This window comes from Mangifera indica, chromosome 2 (genome assembly GCF_011075055.1).
Source record: "Mangifera indica cultivar Alphonso chromosome 2, CATAS_Mindica_2.1, whole genome shotgun sequence".
Lineage (NCBI taxonomy): Eukaryota > Viridiplantae > Streptophyta > Magnoliopsida > Sapindales > Anacardiaceae > Mangifera > Mangifera indica.
In genome coordinates this window covers 19689984-19711930 of record NC_058138.1, presented here as the reverse complement: position 1 = coordinate 19711930, position 21947 = coordinate 19689984, and the positions used below count along the sequence as shown (strand labels likewise).

Below are 21947 nucleotides of genomic sequence, written 5' to 3'. Positions count from 1 at the left end.
ATATTGACTTCAGAATTAGTAAATGAAACTACTTATTATTTTTTAAAATTGCATTCAAATGGAGATTCGAGGGCTTCATTATATATTTTTGATTTGTATATCGACCGAGGGTTGTATTTTACTTCAATGGTTGATGCTAGAAATAGGGTTGTAATCAAATCGAGAAAAGTATTATTAGACTCGAGTTTGATCTAATTAGGTTTATGCAAGATTTGAGTTTAAAAAACTCGAGCGTGACAATATAATTTTATATTCTTATTAATTCCTATTCTCGTAGGCAAAAAAATATTTTACAAAACTCTTAACATCATTAATTAAAGTAACAATATATATTTTGAAAAATTATACATTAATATGGTTCCCCGGGAAAAAAGGGTCTATCATGTGGCCCCTGCTTCTTCTTTTTCATCCATTGGAGAAGCTACAGATTTGGTGGGCTTTTTTATGGTCTCAACTCAATAACACAATGTTTTTCTTCTTAGATTAGATATTCTTCAAAGTAGGGCCACCAGCCGGTACATCAAAAGAAAACACCGCAAATAGAAAATAAATAAATAAATAAATAAAAAGGCTTTGAAGGAAAATAATTAAGGTTGCACAATTTGTATTGATTTTGTGTCGATTTCACTTTAACAATACAGTACACGACAGCCCCAAGGGTTATTTTTGGAGGAGCAATTTTATGTATATTTATTTTAAATATATAAATTGATATATATTTATATATATTATTATATAATTAAATATTATTTTATATTTAATTTAAAATTATATAATTATATAATAATATATATCAAATATATATCTATTTATATACTCAAAATAAATATACATAATATTATTATATTTTGAGTTAAAATAGAGAAGATACTATGTAAAAGAAGTTATGGGTTTAAATTTCTTTCGATAATATTTACGATGTGTTTAGTTTAAATAATATCTTATTATACAGTAAAAATAAATTATTTAAAAGATTAATAGATATAAATTATCATTATGTTTAATAAAATTAATAGATATAAATAATTATTGTATTTGATTTGAGATAATAAAAAACATTAGTATATTATTTTAAAATATTTTTATATTACTTGATATATTAATTAAAAATCAGATTATTTTTATCTTTAAAAATTAATGAATTATAATAAAATCAAGATTATTAGAGAATGATAATAAGAATATCTCTTATATTAGATGTCACATTATCATTAATAATAAAAAATTATTAAAATCTTTTATTACATGTAAACTAAATATAATAATAAAAGTATTATTATATGTAAACTAAACATAATAATATAAATAATAAAAAATAAATTATCAAAATAATTTTTATCTATCTTCAATTAAATATTTTCTTAAAGATTAAACGAGTTAGGGTTTAAATTAAATAGCTTAATTTGGATAAGATTTTTTTTTTCTGTTAAAAAGACACATCAAAATTATTCAATTATTCTTCAAAAAAAAAATTGTTCATATTTGTAAAGGCCAAAAATGTTGGGTTTTATACAACTATTTTGTTGTAGTGAGGAAATAACTTTGGAGTAAAGGGAAAACAGTCATGCCGTACATCGTGATGCGGAGGAGGATAAGAATAGGAATGGTTTGACGGGAAGGAGCAGCAGTATTACGTATACACATCATTGAATGTATAATGGGGGCATAATTTTTCCGCCATTTCAGAGAAAACACGGAACAGAACAGTTATTGCTGCTATTCATGGTGTAGCTTTAGCTGGACAAAACACTACTCTACCTTATACTTCTCGTGATTTGCATTTGCATTTCTTACTTTTTTTTCTCTTCTTCTCTTTCTTCATTCACTCCTCAACCTCTCTCTCGTGCCCTAACCCTAAAGAACTTTATCTTTTTGTTTTTTTTTTTTTTTCAATCTTCCTCTTCATAAACAATAGCGGCCTTATGTTTGTGTTCTCGGCTTCTGATTGATTATCATCTTTGTTTCGCTGTTTCCAACGGTCCTGCTCCTTTTCAGGTACCCTTTTCCCTTCTCTTTCCCTTATTGTTGCTGTTGCTGTTACTGTTTCTCCTTTTGATTAAAATTTCCACTTTTGAGGTTGCTTGTTTTGTTTCTGTTCTTTCTTTCTTTCTTCACTTATAGTTTTTTTTTTTCATTTATATGATTCTTCATAACTATGTTAAGTTCTAAATTTTTTGAAATTTTTTCTTGACTTCTGAAGAATTTTTTTTGTCTTCGTTTAATTCATGATCAGTCGAGTTCCCAGAATTTATAAATTTAAAATGAAAAAAAATAGTACGTTTTTTATATGTATAAATATATTTTAAACTCAGTGTTGTATCATAAATAAACGATAATAACTATTCAAGTTGATACAAAAATAAAAAAGGTTCTTGGATTGTCTTTGCATTTTTAGCTGATTTCAGATAAAAAGTAATTTTTTTTTCATTTTAGCATTTCTTAGATTGTTTTAAAAGATCTGGATGATTTTATATTTACATCGGCTCGGTATCAGGCATGTGTACCTGCAAAATCTTGAAGGGATGACGGAATTTTTATGCGTATGTTTTCGAACTTAAATATATTTGTTATTAAATTTGGAATCTTTTTGAAGGTTCTTAGTGTGCAGAACTTTAGAAATTAACTTTTCGAGGAGCTTTTAAGATGGGCTCCAACCGAATTTACTCAGCTGTTTTCTGAGCTGTAAATTTATTTTTAAGTTTGAAGCTTTAGTCGTTGTTACGAGTCCAAGCATTTGTTGTACACTGTTTATATAGAAATCACATGACCAGATATTTTATTTGGAAGGCATTTCGGATGTTGTTTGGGTGGATCCGTGATAACTTTTTTTCTTAAAAAAAAATTAAGTGAGCAGTTGTGTCTTTTATCATATCTGCTTGTTCAACTTAGTTGTTCTGAATATGTGATTGTAGTTGATGAATTAAATAATTTCCATCATTTTTGTATACAAGTTTGGATTTGTAACCAAGTTTAACCTCAAATAGTGTACTTTGGAATGTGTAAAAGTACTTGTGTTACAATGAAAGCGTGAGCTTAATTTATTCAATCATTTTAATTTTGGTTATCATGGCAGGACTGTAATGCTTCATTTTGAAAGTAGTGAAAGAATATTAATCGGTCGTTCAAATCTGGGAATCAGTATGATAGAAGTGAACTTTGCTGGATATATGACATTCTCTTTGTACTCTGTGCACCTTTATCTCCGAAATGCTTCTTTGGAGATGGGTTAGTGTGAATTTGTGCAGGTTTTTTTTCTCTTTACTAGTGTTTGATTGAATCCAACAAAGATGGATACATTCTCCAGTACCTGTGAAATTGTTGAGTCAACTGAAGGATTAGATATTAATTCGAGTATAGATGAGAAAGTAAAAAAAAATTGTCTGCCAAAATCAGGAAATAAGTATTCTATAGAGGATGATATTAATCGTCTTTTTGAGGCCATCGATGTTAGGACTTCAGCTAGGGGTCTGGAAGCTTTAAGGAAGAGTGCTTTGAAAAGACCAATTAGAGTTGGTTCATCTCAAACATCAGGAATTGGAATTTCAGAGCCTGTGAGTTTGAAGCAGGCTCTTAGAGGCTTATGCATTTCTCAGGCTGCAGAGATGGCTGCTGTGAAACGATTGTCAAAACCATCAGGTTCTTCGAGGCCCTCAGAAGCTGGAACTATCAAGCGTTTGTACAGGGCTGTGGTAGTCGAGGCCAATGAATCTGGCCTAACTCTGAATGAAGGTAAAGGAAATTTAGTTGAAATCTCTCTTGTACCCGAAAAAATCACATCAAATTTTTCTGAGAAGATGCCTGAAGCACCCAAATCAGAGTCTTCTAACCAAGCTACTCACCCATCTACCGCCTTGGATATGCCAATGACATCAAAGGCAGTGATGAACAAAGTACCATCAGTGGATCCAGTTGTTCCTTTTGTAACTAAGAATGAGAAGGAAATATCAAGGCCAGAGCTTCAAACACAAACTTCTACAGGTTCTTCATGCATCACTGTTGCCAGCAAGGAAGTGCAGGAGGTGGAAAATGTAGCTTCTGCGCCACTTGAGGTTCCAGTCAACACTGCTGTGCCAGATAAGGAGCTAAAAGGCAAATTGAATCCTGGATCTTTTCTATCTAGTTCCAGCGCTGGTAATATTGTGAACAAATGTGTTAGCAATAGTCCACGTCTAATCAAACCAGTCTTCCGGAACAAGAGCTTTATAAAGAAAAAAGGAAAGCAGGATTCAGCTTCTGCATCCAGCAGTTCAAATCTATGTGATGGAAGTGCTAACAATGATCTAAGTCCTAGTACAAGTTGTATGGACAGCCATGCACATAACTCTACTGTGGACAATGAAAGGAAAGAAAATGTGAAAGATTCTCTGGTTTCTAGCAGTACTAATATGAGCATTGAAGTAATCTCAAATGTAACAGATACAAGTACAAGCAAACCGGTATCCAGTTTGAATAGTGGTAACAGAACTAAAGCTGTAGTGACAAAAGCAGATGAAACATCAAGGTCAAGAGAAAAGGGTGAATTCTCCCAAAGCTCAAAAAGTAGCATTGGTGAGTACAGTAGTAGCACAAGCATTAGCGAGGATAGCACTCTTAGTGGATCTAGTCGTGGTGGCAGTAGGCCTCACATGTCAAAAGACTTGAGGTGGGAAGCCATTCGCCATGCTCAGAAGCAGCATGGATGCTTGGGTTTAAGGCACTTTAAGCTTATCAAGAAGCTTGGGTGTGGTGACATTGGGACTGTTTATCTTGCTGAGCTAACTAGTACGAGCTGCTTATTTGCATTAAAAGTGATGGACAATGACTTTTTGATGGGCCGGAAGAAAATGCCTAGGGCCCAAACTGAAAGAGAGATAATGGAAATGTTGGATCATCCATTCCTTCCTACACTCTTTTCTCATTTCACAACAGAGAAATTCTCATGCTTGGTTATGGAGTATTGTCCAGGTGGAGATTTGCATGTTTTACGGCAAAAGCAGCCCAGCCGATGCTTCTCTGAACAATCAGCCAGGTTTGAAACTTTAATGCATCTTATTTTTGTTATTTTATAAATTGTGAACATATTTTATAAATCAGCCGGGTTCACAATATGGTAATATTGTGAACATATTTTCGTGCTTCTTCAAAAGTGTTTTTTTTCTTTTTTTGTGTTCTAGGCGACATATTTATCTTTAATGTTTTTGTAATGTCAGTAATAACTCAGAATCTGTTGAAGGACTGAATAGCCTTACCTTAAGGCAGACATTTAAGGGATTTTTCTGGGAGATCATTTACTTATTCATGGGTTGTTGCCCATTAAAATGGATGGAAAGTGCTTGACACCGAGGGGAAGAACCAGAGGGGAGGCTCCCCAGGGCTCCAGCCCTGGTGAAATTTTTAGAAAAAGAAGTTTATGTTATTAATTTTACCTAAATTCTTATTTCCATATATTGTTTTTTATAATTATATTAAAAATGTCTCATGATTACACTTTTCTAATTTCTCCAATTTTTTTTAAAAGAAAATTTATCATACACTCATTTCTCTTAATCCACACCACTTTTTGTCTATTTTATTTTCTTTAAGTATACTTTTTTAATCTTTTTCCTTCAGTAATGTTATCCTCATATCTAAAAAGTTATAATTTTTCATTTGTATTTTAATTTTTTTAGTCGTCCTGAAAATAGTTCTATTTTGTCTTTGAATTGTCAGATAGATGAAGTGGTTCTATTTGGTCATTCAGAATATAGATGGAGTTGAACATAGTTGTGGAACTATTTTTTATTAGGTTTTCTTCTGTCGATCAAACTACCGCTGGTCAAACAAGATACCACTGGAATAAATGGAGGCTAAACCTCATCAACTTACAGTAAAAAAATTAGGAGCCAGTACATGATTGAGGATCCAGTATTTTATCTCACGAACAATTGATCTTGTCAGGTGTAATTTGGGTTTGTCATCTCTGCAGGTTTTATGTTGCTGAAGTGCTTCTTGCATTGGAGTACCTTCACATGCTTGGAGTTGTGTATCGAGATTTAAAACCAGAAAATATCCTGGTTAGAGAAGATGGGCACATCATGCTCTCGGACTTTGATTTGTCTCTCAGATGTACTGTTAATCCTATGTTGCTTAAATCATCTTCTCCTGTTGCGGAACCCACAAAAAAGGCATCAAGTCCATGCACTGAATCTAGCTGCATCGACCCTTTTTGCCTCCATCCATCCTGGCAAGTCTCATGCTTCACTCCTAGACTTCTGTCTGTTGCTGCTGCAAAATCTCGTAAGATAAAATCAGATTTAGCTGCTCAGGTTAGTCCACTTCCACAGCTTGTAGTGGAACCAACCAGTGCCCGATCAAACTCCTTTGTTGGAACACATGAATACTTGGCTCCAGAAATCATCAAGGGGGAGGGTCATGGGAGTGCTGTTGACTGGTGGACATTTGGAATATTTCTATATGAGCTATTATATGGAAGGACCCCTTTCAAGGGATCAGCAAATGATGAGACACTATCAAATGTGGTATCACAGAGCCTTAGGTTCCCTGGTTACCCGGTTGTTAGCTTTCATGCAAGGGACTTGATTAGAGGGCTACTAGTAAAGGAACCTGATAACCGACTAGGATCTGTGAAAGGTGCTGCAGAAATAAAACAACATCCTTTTTTTGAAGGCCTTAATTGGGCTCTCATACGGTGTGCAACACCCCCTGAGCTGCCTAAGTCATGTGATACTGCTATTGCATCGCAGGCCATGGCTTCACAGAAAAAGGAAAATATCAAGTGTGAGGAGTTGCAGGTTGCAGGAGAGAATGTGGAGTTTGACATGTTTTAGCCAAAACTTGCACAATCTGGTAGGGGCAGAGGATTGCTTTTCTTTTTGGGGAACTGAGATTTGTCATTGTTGTAACTGATACATACATAGCATATAGTGTAAAGCCGCAAGTTAATCGAGCATGATATAATATAATATATATACTAGAGTAGTAGTATAAACTCTCAAAATTTAGTGTCCATTCTGTTTTGGTTCACATTCATGATTCTTTGGGAATTGCGAATTTTGCTTTGCTTTTAGCAGGTTTTGAGTGGGAGTTTTCTTTTGTAAATATTTCAATGTCGGTGCCTGACGGACAATGTTTGCCTACCGAAACGGGAAGATTATGAGACATGAAATTTGGGATAAGTTTCTATGGCTGTGACATTTGGATCATTGTTTGAGATGAGAAATCTGGGACTTACAAGCTTCTTTCGTTTTATTTCATAAGATAATTGTCTTTTTTTTTTTGTATTTATATGTTTATTTATTGGGTTGGATTTGAGTTGATTCGATCTTAAATTTGGTTTGACTTGAGCGAGCCAAGCTTCGGTTTGTCTTAAAAATGTTTGAGTTCGATTCATTAGAAAAGAATTAAGTTTAAATTTGAATTGAGTTTTAATACCATCCTTGTTTATTCGTATTAAATTTTTTTAAAATTATTGGGTTTAGTGAGTTGAATATTTCAAAAAATTGAGTTAAAAAGTTTTTAATTTTCAGATTAGAGCTTAAATTTGAATTAGCTTAAGCTGAATTTATTTCAGGTTTTTTCAAACTGAATTCATTTTCGAATTCGAAAAAGCTTGACCAAAATCTAAGCCTTAACTTATTCGCATCTTTCCTGATCCCAACAAAATCAGAGGCCTGTAATTATTCATTCAAATCCAACCCACTAACTATTATGATTCAATCAAATCAGCGGCCCCATTCAGAACTTTTGCCAATTCATCCTTACTTTTGCGGGGCCTTATGATTAGTAGTGAGGCTTTCGTCGCTTTCATTCCATATTACTCCCACTCCCACCACACTTCAGAGTTTCTGCGTTTTCTAGTTTACGAATTTGCCATCCTTTCTGTTTATCGTCATCGTTTCTCACTCTTCTTCTGCCAACGCAACGCTGCACCGATATTTTCATCAAAGTTGATCAAATTCTTAAACCCACTACTGTTTCCTTATCTGGGTCTTCAACAAAAGCGTCAATGGCTTCTTCAGCCACCAAACCCTTCTCTGTTTTGTTTGGGTGCTTGGGTAACAGCTGTAGAAGTCCTGCTGCAGAGGGTGTGTTTAGAGATATTGTCAAAAAAAGGGGCCTTGATTCTAACTTCAACATTGACTCTGCTGGCACGATTGGTTACCATGAGGTATTTCTGCTAATTCTATACTGTTTTTCTATGAGTATAAAGTGCATTGATATAATCATCCTTTAATTACATGCTACTTTACTCTTATTGAAGGGTGATTTGGCTGACCCAAGAATGAGAGCGGCTGCAAAACGGCGTGGGATTGAGATAACATCCATTTCAAGACCAATCAAGCCTTCTGATTTCAAAGATTTTGATCTGATTCTTGCAATGGACAAGCAAAACAGAGGTATAATGGTATTAAGATGCTGTTTTCATTTAAAAAAAAAAATCATTTCGGCTTGAATTGATGGTTTGGATGGTCCTCTATGTTGTGTGAAGAGGATATATTGAGTGCTTTTAATAGGTGGAAATTTAAGGAACCACTCCCGTAGGATGGACACAAAAAGGTTAGCTTTTCAATTTGTAAAGTGTGGTTGGGATTGTTGTGTCATCTTTTATGTTAGTCGACGTTGCAGGTTAGGTTAATGTGCTCTTATTGTAAGAAACATGATGAAACAGAAGTGCCTGATCCGTACGACGGCGGACCCCAAGGTTTTGAGAAGGTAATATATGTGTATTTCAATATACATCAGTTACATTATGAAAAGTGATATGCAAGAGCAGATACCTCAGTTCTTTTTGTGCATGTTTAGGAGATGAAAACTTGCTGGAATAAATGATATGCAGCCATGCCATTTATTATGATGATATATTAATTGAGACATGTTATGAATTAGTTGTGGCACTTGTGATTTATAATGACAACTGCTTGTTTATTCTAGTAGCTTAACAAAAATTTTTCCTGTCAGACATGTTTTGAGGGTTTATTTATGTGGGTATTATGATCGCCCATTGGAGGCATATTAGTTCTGGTTATTATAAGTCGTTGCTGAGAATGATATTTTGGTTGTGGTGGTGATGAAAGCATAACTAGCTATGGCATGATAACAGAACTCAGAAGAGCGATGGTTGCTGGTATAGAATTCCCTCAGACAAAGGAGTAGCTAATCTAGCTGATCCAATCCATATTTATCTCCTATCTTGAATCGTTATCCTGTGAATAACTTTTTGCCTAAGCTCTGCCTGGATTAAGATTTTACATTACCTGGTCTAGAAATTAAAAGATGGATAGGTCTTCACTTTAGCAATACTGGCTTCTGTATGGATGTGCTTACCTGGTATAAAAATGATCAGTTACATCATGATATATTTGGCTTCCCTTAAACAAAGGATGTTGCCTTAAATCGTCCACAATGCATTGACCTCTAATTTATATATCCAAGACACCACTTGGACATTCTTTATTTAAATGAAGTATGCATCATCCTGTAACAATTTTTGGGTGTTTTCAGCATTTTGTACCATGTTAATGTGCGCAATGTAATATGGTCTTCAAATTATAAGTTTCTGAAATTGAGCTGAAAAAAAATTTAGTTACACTCTAAAGATTCTGCTAGTATTTGAGTATTGCGGGCTCTCATAGGTTCTATTTAATTTAGAATGACCCCCAACTTGGTATTTTTTGTTATGGCAGGTTTTAGATTTACTTGAAGATAGTTGTGAGTCATTGTTGGACAGCATTGTGGCCGAGAACAATCCTGTTTAAATTCTGAAACTCCTGGTTGGAAGTTGCTATATGCTGTTGGGGTTAATCTTGGTGAGCATTTATTCTTTTACTGCATAATGTTTTAGTAGTGATCTGAACAAGTTACATTCATCCACAGTCATCATCATGTAATATAAAAGACCTCAGTTGACATTGTATTCCCTATATTTACATCAAGTCATCCTTTAGCCTATGAAAGTAAAAAAATTGTTCATGGTTGCAAAGCCAGAAGGAAAAAGATCAAGTACTGTGAAATTATATCATATTTACATTAAATTGTTACGAGCTAATGAATATTTATATAATTATTTTCAAATAATTTATTTCTACACTCAAACTTAAATGGAAAATATAATCTTCAAGAATTTCTCATTGACTCTTAATTTAATAATGCCCATGTTGTTATTACTATCAAGGTTATTGAGACCAAAGTGATTGGTTACACTCATTTGTCCACTGTTCATCCAAGAATTTCAATTCTAAGATACTTGGAAATTTTTGCAAAGTTAAAGCCACTGATTATTTAATTTTGCTAAATTCAAGAAATAAAGCTATGTCTGTGTTATCACTAGAACTGGAAGTTTGACTAGTTAAAAACAATTCAGCTGACAATATAAGCAGATACATGTGATAACCCTTAACACTTACAACATGATTTGGCCAAAATTTGTAATTTAAATACATCAGTCCCTCAAATACTGAAACCAAATGTTGCTAAGATTGACCAAAACAATCTATCAAAAAGGAAACAATGAGTGTTTTGCTCTAGTTTACCCAACCTCCATGTGATCATTATCATTGTCTCCTTCATAAAATTCATCATCACGTTGGATTTGCTTGTCTTGAGTGTGCTCTACAAACACATTGTTTACCGGAAGAAAAAATTAGCCATAATAGAAAGGAAATTTCACAAATCAAATGGATATATATTCAAGCGCAAGAACCCAGGAGTAGAGATGCAAAAAATTTTGAGGATTTCACTTACGATCCACTCGTTCATCAGGGTTCTGCTCATCCTCATCAAAATCAGGAATATAGAAGTCAGGTGGAACCTTGCAACACAAATTAATGCCATTAGAACAACAAAATTATAAACTAAATACCATAGCATTAGCTGCAGACAGCAAATAAGTTGTCATCCAAATCAATAGCAATTCAAAGTTTTAGGTCAACCTGAAAGAGTCTGTCTTACAAAAGATTTACACAGAAACATATTTGTTAATTGGAAATGACTGCAGTCTTGACATGAGCTCCATATTTGGATCATCAGGAATATGTAAAGAATGGATCAAAATTTCAGATGCAGTGAAATATTAAAAACTATTTTGATGGTATCCACCATGGCAACTAGATGGATAGATCAGGCCAATGTTTGGGTCAAAGCTATTCTAAGGGAAAACGAGTGTGCAAAGTTGATGAATGATGTATTAATGAAGTATCAATGTAAAAGTGCATGTAACACAAGATTTTGTCACTTGCCTAGTTCAAGAGTAAATAAGAACTTTCCAAAAGATGTAAACCCAAGCACAAGTGGCAATACTTAAGATGGTACAAATACATTGGCTTTAACAATTAGTGGATTTGTTCAGCAGCTATTGAAATACTGCTCACCTCCTGCATTTGAACACTTGGAGCATGTTGGATGCACCGAAGATTTTCCAATACTTGCATTTTTATTGTGCTAAGATATGATTTGCTATTCAAATTCTCCTGCTTGATCAATGAAAATAAAGAAAGATAATCAGGAAGCTGTTCAGAGGTTACTGTTGAACACAAACATCATAATGATCTTTGTAATTTCACAAACTTGCTCCCACTAATCTGCTCTTGTTAAAGTCAACTTATACCATTACATGTACTCAAAACGCTCATTATATAAATTCATCAATAAGGAGAAGAGCTTGATAAGTGAAGTAATATAAAACATGCCAATTACTTAGAAATTACATACTATATGCCCTGTTGGAATCCTCAATGAACATTCAGGGGCAAAATACTTGATGTATTCATTCTCTGGGATCTCTGCAAAAACATCAAATTAGTAGCAGTTTCAGAATACAAAAAAACTAAATTCTTAAAACAAAAAGGGGATATGCCATCAAGATAAGGCCATTTTCAGTAAAGCAATCAAGCAGTATGAATATGTCAAACATCAATTGAAAGCAATTGAAAATCATAATACACATCGCCTTTTAAACATGCAGAACAGAAATAATCCTAAATTGCTCTAAATCTCAATATGAGAACTTATTTCCACCTAAGCTCCCGGCAATTAGCCCTTTTATTTTATTTTTCAATTGTAAACAATTACATGTGAAGAATGAGTTCTCTTCAGTAAAAAGCGCATGCACCACCAGCAACATGGAGAGACCAATAAGAATCTGGACACTTTCTACAGCTTTAAAAGTTTACCACATGGTTTAAAATTTACTAAAAAGTTCCTACTAGTTGATCCAAGATATTTCAATAGTACAACTTAACCTTCTAAACTAAATTCTAATACCCCAAAGCGACTCAGGTTTCCCACCTTCTTAAACAGCCAAGTGGAACCAGATCAAATATATTACATTTTGACTACCATTATAATGCAGCCCTGTCTGATCATTTCATGTAAATTATATGTAAATCTTGTTCATCATACAAAAAACAAAATCTTTCAACATTGTTTAAATCTTGCAAAGGCATCAACAAAATAAAAGAAATTTATAGTGCCTACTCAATTTATTAACCAAAATTTGCTATTAAAGACTGTAAATTATATCCGACAAAATAACATATCATAACACATTGACATTAAAAGAATAAAATTAAATTGCACCATAGCATGGCCTGCAAAAGAAGCATTAAATTGAAAGAACAGATCAAGTCATCTTAGCTTACCATTGGGAAGCTCTGTATCCAAAAGTACTCCTGTTTCAACAGTCCAACATCGAGCAACATTTTCTTTTGTGTATCCCCCACCTCCTGTAACCTGCAGGATAGAGGTTCCTCTTTATATTAAGTTTACAATACTAATAAACTGATGCTATCACTCAATCAAATAAGAACATACCAGCAAGGGCAAATTGAATTTCTTCACAAACCGAACACATTCAGCATGCCCTGCAAAAAGTGTTGCCACAAAGGAAAAGTTGACAACAACAAAATCGATTGAACCATTGCCAACTAGCTTAAGACCAAGGAACATTTTAAGACTTTGACAGAAGAAAAAGGGAAAAAAATGCTCGAAATTTTAACAATGAATTGAGAAGAATTTAAAAAATATATATATATATTACAAAGATATATGCACCATCAATGGAGAGATTGAAACAGCCTAAGCGATCTCCAGCAAGAGAATCTGCCCCACATTGAAGAACTATGACACCCGGTACATATGTCTCAACAACCTTGGAGATAATCTAAAAAAAAGGTATACGCAAACAAAAGTTACTCTAACACAATCGACCCAAAACTAACTATCATTGAGTGATTAATAGCTTGGAGTTAGAACTTACTGTCTTGAAAAGCCGAGTGAAGCTAGTGTCATCAATTCCATCCTTGAGTGGGACATTTATAGCATAATATTTGCCTTCTCTTTCTCCTATTTCCTTCATGTAAATGATTTCTATTTATCAATTCAATATAATGGATTAGAAAATAGAAACGCCACAAAAAAAAAAAAAATGAAAGGCATTGAAAGTACCTTAACATCCCCAGTTCCAGGAAAGAACATATCCCCAAACTTGTGAAAACTAACAGTCATCACCCTGTCACGGTGAACTTTTCCAAATTAAAAACAGAAGAAAGGAATTACAACAAGCACATGAGAATATTAATGCCTTTCTTTCACGTAATCACCTTCAGAATTAAAGTTTTGCTTCTTTAGTGCACTCAGTCAGCACTATTTAATGATCAATTAACTTACATTCAGAACCATAAAGATGAGATTTCTAACTACAAAGTAAAAGCAAAAAAGCAACCACACAAATTTTTGTTCCATTAAAAAAACCTTCTCAATCAAGATGGCAGAGTCTCTGAGATACCTAATGATGTCAATTACCTAGATCATCTTCACATACATGTCATTATAAACTTCAAAAAGATGACAAAGAGTTGAATCATGCATGCAAAAGATTCCTTGCAGCAACTTAGAAGCTACAAAAGGTGCATAAAATAACTTTAAAAAATGGGCAACCATGTAAATTTATCTAAAATACATTACATTTGTCATAAAAAAATACTGTTGTCACAGCTATCTACAACTGCTTAAAAGTTTAAACTTTCTCACAGATTTACCATTGATTTCTAATCAAGATCATGTTCAAATCAGAAGTTCCTTACCTGTCTGTGAAATAAAAAGCTTCTTCAACACCATCTCCATGATGGACATCTATATCAATATACAACACACGGGCATGGTATTTCAAAAGCTCCAAGATCCCCAAGACCAAGTCATTAATGTAACAGAAACCAGAAGCTTCACACTTCTTCGCATGGTGTAACCCCCCCGCCCAATTTATGGCAATGTCACAGAGCTGATTGTTTAATCTACGTGCAGCATCTATGAGAAAGTGACAATATGTAGTTAGCTCTTGAGATAAAAGGTAAATGTATCTTTTACCTAAAATTATATAAAAAGATGGTGACTAAGTTTAACAGCAACAACATAAGTTCAAATTACCTATTGTCCCACCAGCATAAATTTGACAAAATTCGAACAAGTTTTCAAAGACAGGGCAATCTTCTCCAAGATTATCTGAGAATAGTAGAAACAAACTACTTAAATTTGCAACAAAAAGACCTAAAAATTAATCCCAAAATCTAATAAAAAAGGTCATACATTTAGCTAATTCATGTGAGAACAAATGTTGAGTGTCAGGGGTAATCCGGTGTAAGAATTCAACATACTCAGCAGAATGGAACTGTGCAAGCTCCACAGGGTAGGCCTTGTGGGGACGCTACAAAAAAAAAAAAAAAAGACAGTTAAATAAACTACATGTTCCTGTACAAGAAATTAACCCAGCATGCAGAAATTGAAGAAGTCACTAACATAAACTTCCATCTTCTTGTGAAGCTCATATGATAGAACGAGATGGTGTGCCATACAAAGCCGATGTGGCTTCATAGGATGGTTAGGCCCAAAGTACACACTACCCACATCTCCTGCAATAACCGTCAACCCTCACATAATCAATAACATATTTAACTCCACATACACAAAAAAAAAAAAAAATTGATATATGACTAGTTGCGACACTTAAATCAATCTGATTAAGAAAAACATAAAATATAAATCATGAGTCTCTATAAAACTGTAATTGCCCATGCGCGCTAGTTACTAACGTTTAAATTGGAACTAATTAATTGATTTTGGCTTCAGAACATGCGAGGCATATAAACAGTAAAGCAAAATGCTGGGTAAGGCGAACTAAAGTATGGCTAGGGTTTAGTTTCAATGAAATTGACAAAGAGAAAATGCGAGGAAAGAACTTTACCGTCATAGAAGTAGGCGATTTTGTCTTTGAGCGCATGTTAGCGGTACAGAGGACGAGTTTGATGGCTAGCTGAGACTATAATGACAATTGCATCATTGATACTATTTGGATTCTGGAAAAGGGACGTCACGGACGTGAGTATAAAAGCGTCGGAACTCGGGATCAGTTAAAACGATGCCGTATAGTTCTCCTCTCCAACCAGATTCCTATGAATAACGTGCTAGTGCCCAGCTAGTTTTGTGATTCAAACGATGTCGTATCGTGCGCTACTCAGCCAGTTTAACCCAACCCAGCAGTTGTCCTATTTTTTGAGCATTTGATCGAAAAATATTTTATTATTAAAATAAAAAAATTATTTAAAGAGTAGCTGAAAAATTATTAAATAAAAAAATTATTATATTTAATAAAATTTAATAAATATAAATAATTATTATTTGATTAAAGATAATAAAAAATACTAATAAATTATTTTATTTAATTATTTTTAAATTATTTATTATATTAATTAAAAATAAAATTATTTTTATTTTAAAAAATTAATAAATAATAATATAATTATAATAAAATTCAAAATACCGTAATAATTTTTTAATATGTAAAATAAAAATGATAATTAAATTACTATTTTATATTAGTTATTATATCAATATTAATAATAAAATATTATTAATCATTAATAAATTAAATAAAATAATAAAAGATAAATTATTAAAATAATATTTAAATTCGAACTAAATGACTTTTAAAATGTTTTTTAAACCCAAATTTGAGCCCATACTATTCAAATGCGATAGGACTTGTATGACCCGATCCGTCTCCTTACCCGCAGAATTCTGCATCTTGACAGTTGAGAGCTCACTGTGTCAGCTGCTACCTACCTCGAGGAGCATGAAACTCTTAACGAATTTGGTAGACCTAAATCAATGCAACTAGAAAACCGGAAAAAGATAAAACGACGCTTGAGTATTCTTCTTCTTTGTTAAATAAATGGAGATATTGGAAGAATCTGTTGTGAATTCAAAGATTTCTCCGCCAAATTCATACGAAGCCGTTGTTCTTGGCGGCACCTTTGACCGGTTACATGACGGACATCGCCTCTTTCTCAAGGTATTTCTTTCTCTTTTTTACATGTTCATTATTGTGATCACCATAGTCTTTACTTCAAGAAGTATTTTATTTGAAATAAAACCAGGCAGCGGCGGAGCTGGCCAAGGATCGTATCGTTGTCGGAGTTTGTGACGGTCCACTGTTGGCTAACAAACAGGTCATATTTAAATTTAGTTCTGAGCATTAATTTTTTCTCTTTCTTTTTAGGGGTTGACTTAAAATATGTTGTGTTAACTCACCTTTGAACTGATTGCATGTAATTCAGTTTCTAATTTCGATAAATTCATTTCTGATTCATTTTTAAAGGACTTAGCTGGTTGATAGCATCGGTCACGTTTTGAAATTTTCCTTTCGTTTTTATCTTGATTCTAAAAGTTCCAGATAAAAGCTGGGACGACCAGTGGCAATGAGGTTGTTTTGCTTATGTAAATTTTATTGAATTAAATGATTTTTATTATAACTGCATTGTTATTTACTTATTATTAGAAACTTGCATTACTTAACCAAAAAAAAAAAAAACTTGCATTCAATAACAGTTTATCTTGTTGCAATAGCCAATCAGAATGGCTATTAGAACTATTTCCTTAAATTAGTTAGTCAAGGCACATAATTATTATTATTTTTAATATTCAGGTCAAGCAGCTGCTAGTATTGGCTTGTCTAAAACTTCTTTAATAATGACTTCTGGTTACATTTTAATTTGTTGAAATAAATTCCCATGTGAACTCTTATGATTATTGCCTTTCAATTTCATCTGTTAATTTGTGAGAGAAACAATTTTTTGATACAAGTCTATTTCTGCTGTCTTCTAATATGTCAAGCTTTGGTTCTTTGTTCCCATATATGCAGTTCCCTGAGTTAATACAGTCCATTGAGGAAAGGATGCATAATGTTGAAAATTACATCAAGGTATCCAGTACAAGGAAGTATGTTCTGTGCTCCAGTTCTCAATTTTAACGAGAAAAAAACATACTGGGTTCTTGTGTTTTGTGATTTTATGCTAGTACTCCAAACTGGCAAATGATTTATTTATGTCAGACTTGCCTTGTGGGCTTGGCTGGTGGTGAAACGCATAGACTTAGGCCCTGCGATTTTAAATGAAATATTTATGTGGTGTTCTTATTTGATTTCCTTTGGCATGGTCAATGTGTATGAACCTTTCCCCTTGTATGTGCTCTAGAATTGATCCTTTTAATTTTCTTTTTCCTGAAAAAATTTTAGTCTATTAAACCAGAGCTTAAAGTGCAAGCTGAACCCATTACCGATCCTTATGGCCCTTCAATTATTGATGAAAATTTAGAAGCAATTATTGTCAGGTATGTTATTGCTTACTCTTTCTCTTTGACATCTTACTTTTAGGTTGTGTAGCAGATCTTTTTTTTTTTTTCTTTCAAATTTCTTAAACAGTTGTCGTATTCACTTGTATATGAAAAATGAGTCCCCAATATCTTGTTTTCTTAAGCTTTTGACATGTATGGGTATTTGAATTCATTTAAATGTATGAATACTTGTAAATAATTTATTACTTGCGTTAATGTTCAAAATCCCTGAATCAATTTAGTGAGTCTTATTTGTCTTCAGTTTTTTGTTGTCTGATGTCTATTCATCTTGATTTGGGAGTTCCAGTAATAATAGATATAGAATAAAATGAAAGATTTATCTGGTTGCCCCAAATTCCGTAAGTATGATAATCTTTTATCTCAGAAGAAAGTTGTAGTTGAAATATTCTTGACTATTGTGTTTGATATTCTGGCAGCAAAGAGACATTACCTGGTGGCATGTCAGTTAATAAGAAGAGAGCTGATAAAATTCTCTCACAGCTTAAGGTTTTAGTTTCAGTTTGTGTCAATAATTTTATCTACATGTCCTTAGCAGCTTTTTTGAAGAATAAACTTTAGCATTGAGAATGATGTACAGATTGAAGTTGTGGATCTAGTTTCTGAAGGATCCACTGGGGATAAACTAAGTTCAACAACCTTAAGGAAGCTTGAGTCTGAGAAGGCCAAAAAGGAACAGCTTACTGAGGTGGCCAAAAAAGAACCGCTTGAGGCTGAGAAGGCCAAAAGAGAACAACTTAGGGATGAGAAGGCTGAAAAAGAACTGCTCAAGGCTGAGAACAACAGCCTACAGAATAAATTTGGGACACAGAAGGATTGAAGGAATTCTGCATATAAGCTGAGTTGTGAAGTACAGGATGGAACAGCTAAAGGAGTATCTGTTTGGATTCAGGAGTTGTCATTGTAAAAATGCAGCATGAGTTAATGGTTTTTATCTAGAACAACTTTCTTTTTTTTTATGCCGGAGAATCCTGTCCAACTTCGTTAGACAAGCAATCTCTGATGCACAATCATTAGACCAATAACCACTAGAGCAGGTAATTTAGGTGTAAAACTTTCATATATTTGTTATAAAGGGACACGCCTCTTTCCTTTTTCCTTCTGTGACTCTAGCGTGACTTATTTATTCAACTTTAATCACGGGTTTAAGACTTTTAAGTACCTAAAATATTAGAGTTAGGTTGATAAAGTGATTCACATCACGTGATAAAGCCGTTAATAAATTCCACCGAGGCTTTAATTACAATTACACTGCCCACAAAATGCAAGCATAATGAAGAACATGATTCTTCTAATACATGAACGATGGAAAAGAGAAAGCAAAAAGAAGCAAAGGGCCCCAAATTAAACGTTATTGTAGGCAGACTTGACCACATTCCGCTTTGGAACGCCACAATATACATTAATACTAATTTTACGTACTTTTAAAACGTGAAATTTACTCTTGCTTCCTTGAACTGCCCAGATCCCACAACCAAAAAGCCATATTCAACCTGGGAATCGGAATATAATTTACTATTTGAATGCAGAGATACTCATTTCAGATTGAGTTTTATACAAGCATGGGCAAATTTTGGTTTCAAAAGATTTCCACGAGTGTGGGATCCAAGTGGGGTTAGTGACATATCTGTCAATGTAATATGGTCCACTTACACTTTGAATTAAGATACAAAAGGGTGAAAAGTTAGTTTATTTTATTTATTAATTGAATATAGCTGTATGATTTATGATTGGAGAAGAGAGAACAAGCAAACCCACCCTCTAACAAACTAAATGTATATAATTGCCACTTGAGGCTTCAAGACAACCCACATTAAGTTCTAATCAAATTCTTCACTATTCTTAACGTTTTTGTTATTTTTAAGCAAAATGAATGGAGAAAATTATTAAGAAAAAGACGAGTTAGAGATCCAAATGGGAAATCTTCCAATAGTAAAATGTGATTAGAAAAGGGGGAAAAGGTCAAAGCAACGATTCTATGTTACAAATCCAAGCTGGAAGGCTAATAAAAAGGAAGATTTATGTCTTGCCCACTAAGGTTGTGATTCATTTGTTGTGTAGGTGAGGCCTTACCATCCACTCCACAATCAAAACTTGCGGGCAAAGCACCACTCTTCTCTTCTTGAAAGGGAAGACTTGCCAAAAATACTTTCAACCATTAAATATCACCATAAATCATGTCATCATAATCAAACAAAATTATATTATACACAAATTTCATATTTGTAATGGGCTTATTGATTGAGTAACATTTCGTATACAAACTTATTTATTTAACTTAATATAGTAATATTTAATTTGATTGTTTTAAAATAAAAGAAAAAAGAAATAATGAGGTTGCCCAATCACAAACTAACATTTCAGATGATATAAATAAGTTAATATGATTTGCTTATATTTATAATTTTATTAAACAAGTAATACCAAATTGTGAAGTTAAATGACTTATGAAGAAGCTACCTAACAAATGAGGTCCATTTGGATATCCTTTTAACATAGGGGAATGAGTTACAAATAACTTGTCTCTCCAAACTAGAAAAATTAAATTTCAATACACCCAAAAAAAGAAAGTATAATGAAGAAGGATGTTAAAGTAAAGTTAAAAAGATGATTGAGGTGAAATTCTTCTCCTAACTTTCATTATTATAAAGCAGCAAAGGCATTTTGGTCATTTCTGATGAATGTTAATATAATTTTGGTCAGAGTAAGGAATTTAGCTTCCATTTCTTTAAAGCCAGTCTGGTTTACATTCACCTACTACCAGAACAGAAAGAGAGCCATCATTCTAAAGAGAAAAGATCTACCAGAAACAAAAGAAGAGATTGCACAAAAGGTCTCTGTCCATACAACAATGGCTACACCGAAGGAGCAGCAACAGTCTCAGATTCAACGGATTAAGAACTCTGGACTAATCAGTTCCAATGGAAGTCCTGGTAGAGATGACAAAGAGGAGGAGATGTCAAGATCCGCATTGGCTTTGTTTCGAGCTAAAGAAGAAGAGATTGAGAAGAAGAAGATGGAAGTGAGAGATAAAGTCCAAGCTCAACTGGGAAAAGCTGAAGAAGCAACTAGACGCTTAGCTGAGATTCGAGAAGTGAGTTGTTCAGTAAATTCTATGTTTGTTTCTTGCTAATGAGATAATCTTTGCTGATGAATTTTAACAGGAGCTTGAAGCTTTGACAGATCCGGTGATGAAGGAAGTTTCAGTTGTACGTAAGAAAATTGATACAGTTAACAGGGACTTGAAGCCTCTGGGCCAAAGCTGCCAGAAGAAGGTAATTTCTAGCTTTCATACGAATCATCTAAGTGTCTCTTAAATTCAGAACATAAATTTACTGTGATTATAGGAGAGGGAATACAGAGAGGCCCTTGAAGCTTTTAACGAGAAGAACAAGGAAAAGGCTCAACTTGTCAGCAAGCTGATGGAAGTAAGTAAAGTAAATACCCATCTTTGTCTCTGGATCACTTAAGCATATATGTACATATAGACAGTTTCTGATCCATGTTGATTTTCTTTTTCTCCCAGTTGGTGAGCGACAGTGAGAAACTGAGAATGAAGAAGCTTGAAGAGCTGAGCAAAAGCGTTGAACTCCTTAAATAAACTGTGCTAACTGCCAACTGGGTTCCATGTTATGTAATTAGAATCATCATCATCATCATCATCTTCTTATATCTGTTACATTAATTTGTAAGGATTTCTGTTTTTGAGTATTGATTTTTCCTTCTGATTGTGGTCCAATGGTGGAGTCTTGCTGATTTAGGAAAGAAACATCCAACAGGTTTGACAGTACCAGAGACACATCTTGTTAGTCTTGAAAGTAAAGTTGCACTGGAAGCCATTAATACTTTCTATTATTTGTTACAAACCAACCCATCAATCTGCATCTTAAAATTGATGTCCCAACCTAATTGCATCATTGTTTTGACCAATTGAAGTTGGAAAAGCAATTCCATCATTGTTTTGTTTATCCACAACACAACTGTTAATATTAATTATGTTACACTAGTTGGGTAGCTGTTCTATTCTCTGTTCCTCTAATTATCAGTGAGGAAATAATTAGAATATACAAAAGAAAAAAAAAATATTATACATATTTATTTTGAGTACATAAATCGGTACATACTTATATGTATTATCATATGATTACGTGTTACTTTATTCTTAATTAAAATCATCCAATCATATAATAACATATATTAAGTGTATACCCAGTTATGTAGTCAGGATGAGTATGTATAATTTTATTGAAACTAAAACATATTTATAGATTTTCAACACTATTGATTATTTT

General features: G+C 33.4%; 5 protein-coding genes across 9 annotated transcripts; 4 read left to right on the top strand and 1 right to left on the bottom strand.

Moving 5' to 3' along the window:
• Window positions 1-1580: 1580 nt before the first annotated feature.
• Window positions 1581-7153, top strand: LOC123201891 (serine/threonine-protein kinase D6PKL1-like). Its single transcript, XM_044617470.1, has 3 exons — window positions 1581-1995; window positions 3074-5008; window positions 5945-7153. Exons 2-3 carry the CDS (start codon window positions 3288-3290, stop codon window positions 6804-6806), a joined length of 2583 nt encoding a protein of 860 aa, XP_044473405.1. The 5' UTR covers window positions 1581-1995; window positions 3074-3287; the 3' UTR covers window positions 6807-7153.
• A 490-nt stretch (window positions 7154-7643) lies between these two features.
• On the top strand, window positions 7644-10007 carry LOC123204435. 2 transcript variants are annotated; one of them, XR_006499561.1, is made up of 5 exons: window positions 7649-8146; window positions 8240-8375; window positions 8468-8535; window positions 8593-8691; window positions 9663-10004. XR_006499561.1 is itself a non-coding variant. In XM_044621089.1 (4 exons), exons 1-3 carry the CDS (start codon window positions 7755-7757, stop codon window positions 8518-8520), a joined length of 597 nt encoding a protein of 198 aa, XP_044477024.1. In that variant the 5' UTR covers window positions 7644-7754; the 3' UTR covers window positions 8521-8691; window positions 9663-10007. The 2 variants fall into 2 exon arrangements, 1 of the variants encoding a protein (XP_044477024.1); XM_044621089.1 differs by having other exon boundaries at window positions 7644-8146; window positions 8224-8375; window positions 8468-8691; window positions 9663-10007.
• A 264-nt stretch (window positions 10008-10271) lies between these two features.
• Window positions 10272-15368, bottom strand: LOC123209725 (histone deacetylase 9). 2 transcript variants are annotated; one of them, XM_044627853.1, is made up of 14 exons: window positions 15212-15368; window positions 14767-14879; window positions 14557-14674; window positions 14398-14472; window positions 14058-14277; window positions 13420-13483; window positions 13232-13324; window positions 13013-13135; window positions 12787-12903; window positions 12615-12705; window positions 11686-11756; window positions 11346-11444; window positions 10720-10786; window positions 10272-10587 (listed from the first exon to the last, which is right to left on the bottom strand). In XM_044627853.1, the coding sequence occupies exons 2-14, from the start codon at window positions 14839-14841 to the stop codon at window positions 10505-10507; spliced, it is 1296 nt and encodes a 431-aa protein (XP_044483788.1). In that variant the 5' UTR covers window positions 14842-14879; window positions 15212-15368; the 3' UTR covers window positions 10272-10504. The 2 variants fall into 2 exon arrangements, with proteins under 2 accessions (XP_044483788.1, XP_044483789.1); XM_044627854.1 differs by having other exon boundaries at window positions 12787-12836; window positions 13027-13135.
• Window positions 15369-15995: 627 nt separating this feature from the next.
• LOC123201968 (phosphopantetheine adenylyltransferase-like) lies at window positions 15996-18753 on the top strand. Of its 2 annotated transcripts, XM_044617656.1 has the most exons (6): window positions 15996-16318; window positions 16404-16475; window positions 17168-17227; window positions 17540-17634; window positions 18075-18144; window positions 18236-18753. In XM_044617656.1, exons 1-6 carry the CDS (start codon window positions 16199-16201, stop codon window positions 18473-18475), a joined length of 657 nt encoding a protein of 218 aa, XP_044473591.1. In that variant the 5' UTR covers window positions 15996-16198; the 3' UTR covers window positions 18476-18753. The 2 variants fall into 2 exon arrangements, with proteins under 2 accessions (XP_044473591.1, XP_044473598.1); XM_044617663.1 differs by lacking the exon at window positions 17540-17634 and having other exon boundaries at window positions 17168-17244.
• A 1589-nt stretch (window positions 18754-20342) lies between these two features.
• Window positions 20343-21394, top strand: LOC123208556. Of its 2 annotated transcripts, none has more exons than XM_044626089.1 (4): window positions 20343-20749; window positions 20820-20930; window positions 21003-21092; window positions 21182-21394. In XM_044626089.1, the coding sequence occupies exons 1-4, from the start codon at window positions 20507-20509 to the stop codon at window positions 21254-21256; spliced, it is 519 nt and encodes a 172-aa protein (XP_044482024.1). In that variant the 5' UTR covers window positions 20343-20506; the 3' UTR covers window positions 21257-21394. The 2 variants fall into 2 exon arrangements, with proteins under 2 accessions (XP_044482024.1, XP_044482025.1); XM_044626090.1 differs by having other exon boundaries at window positions 20345-20749; window positions 21003-21083.
• Window positions 21395-21947: the final 553 nt, after the last annotated feature.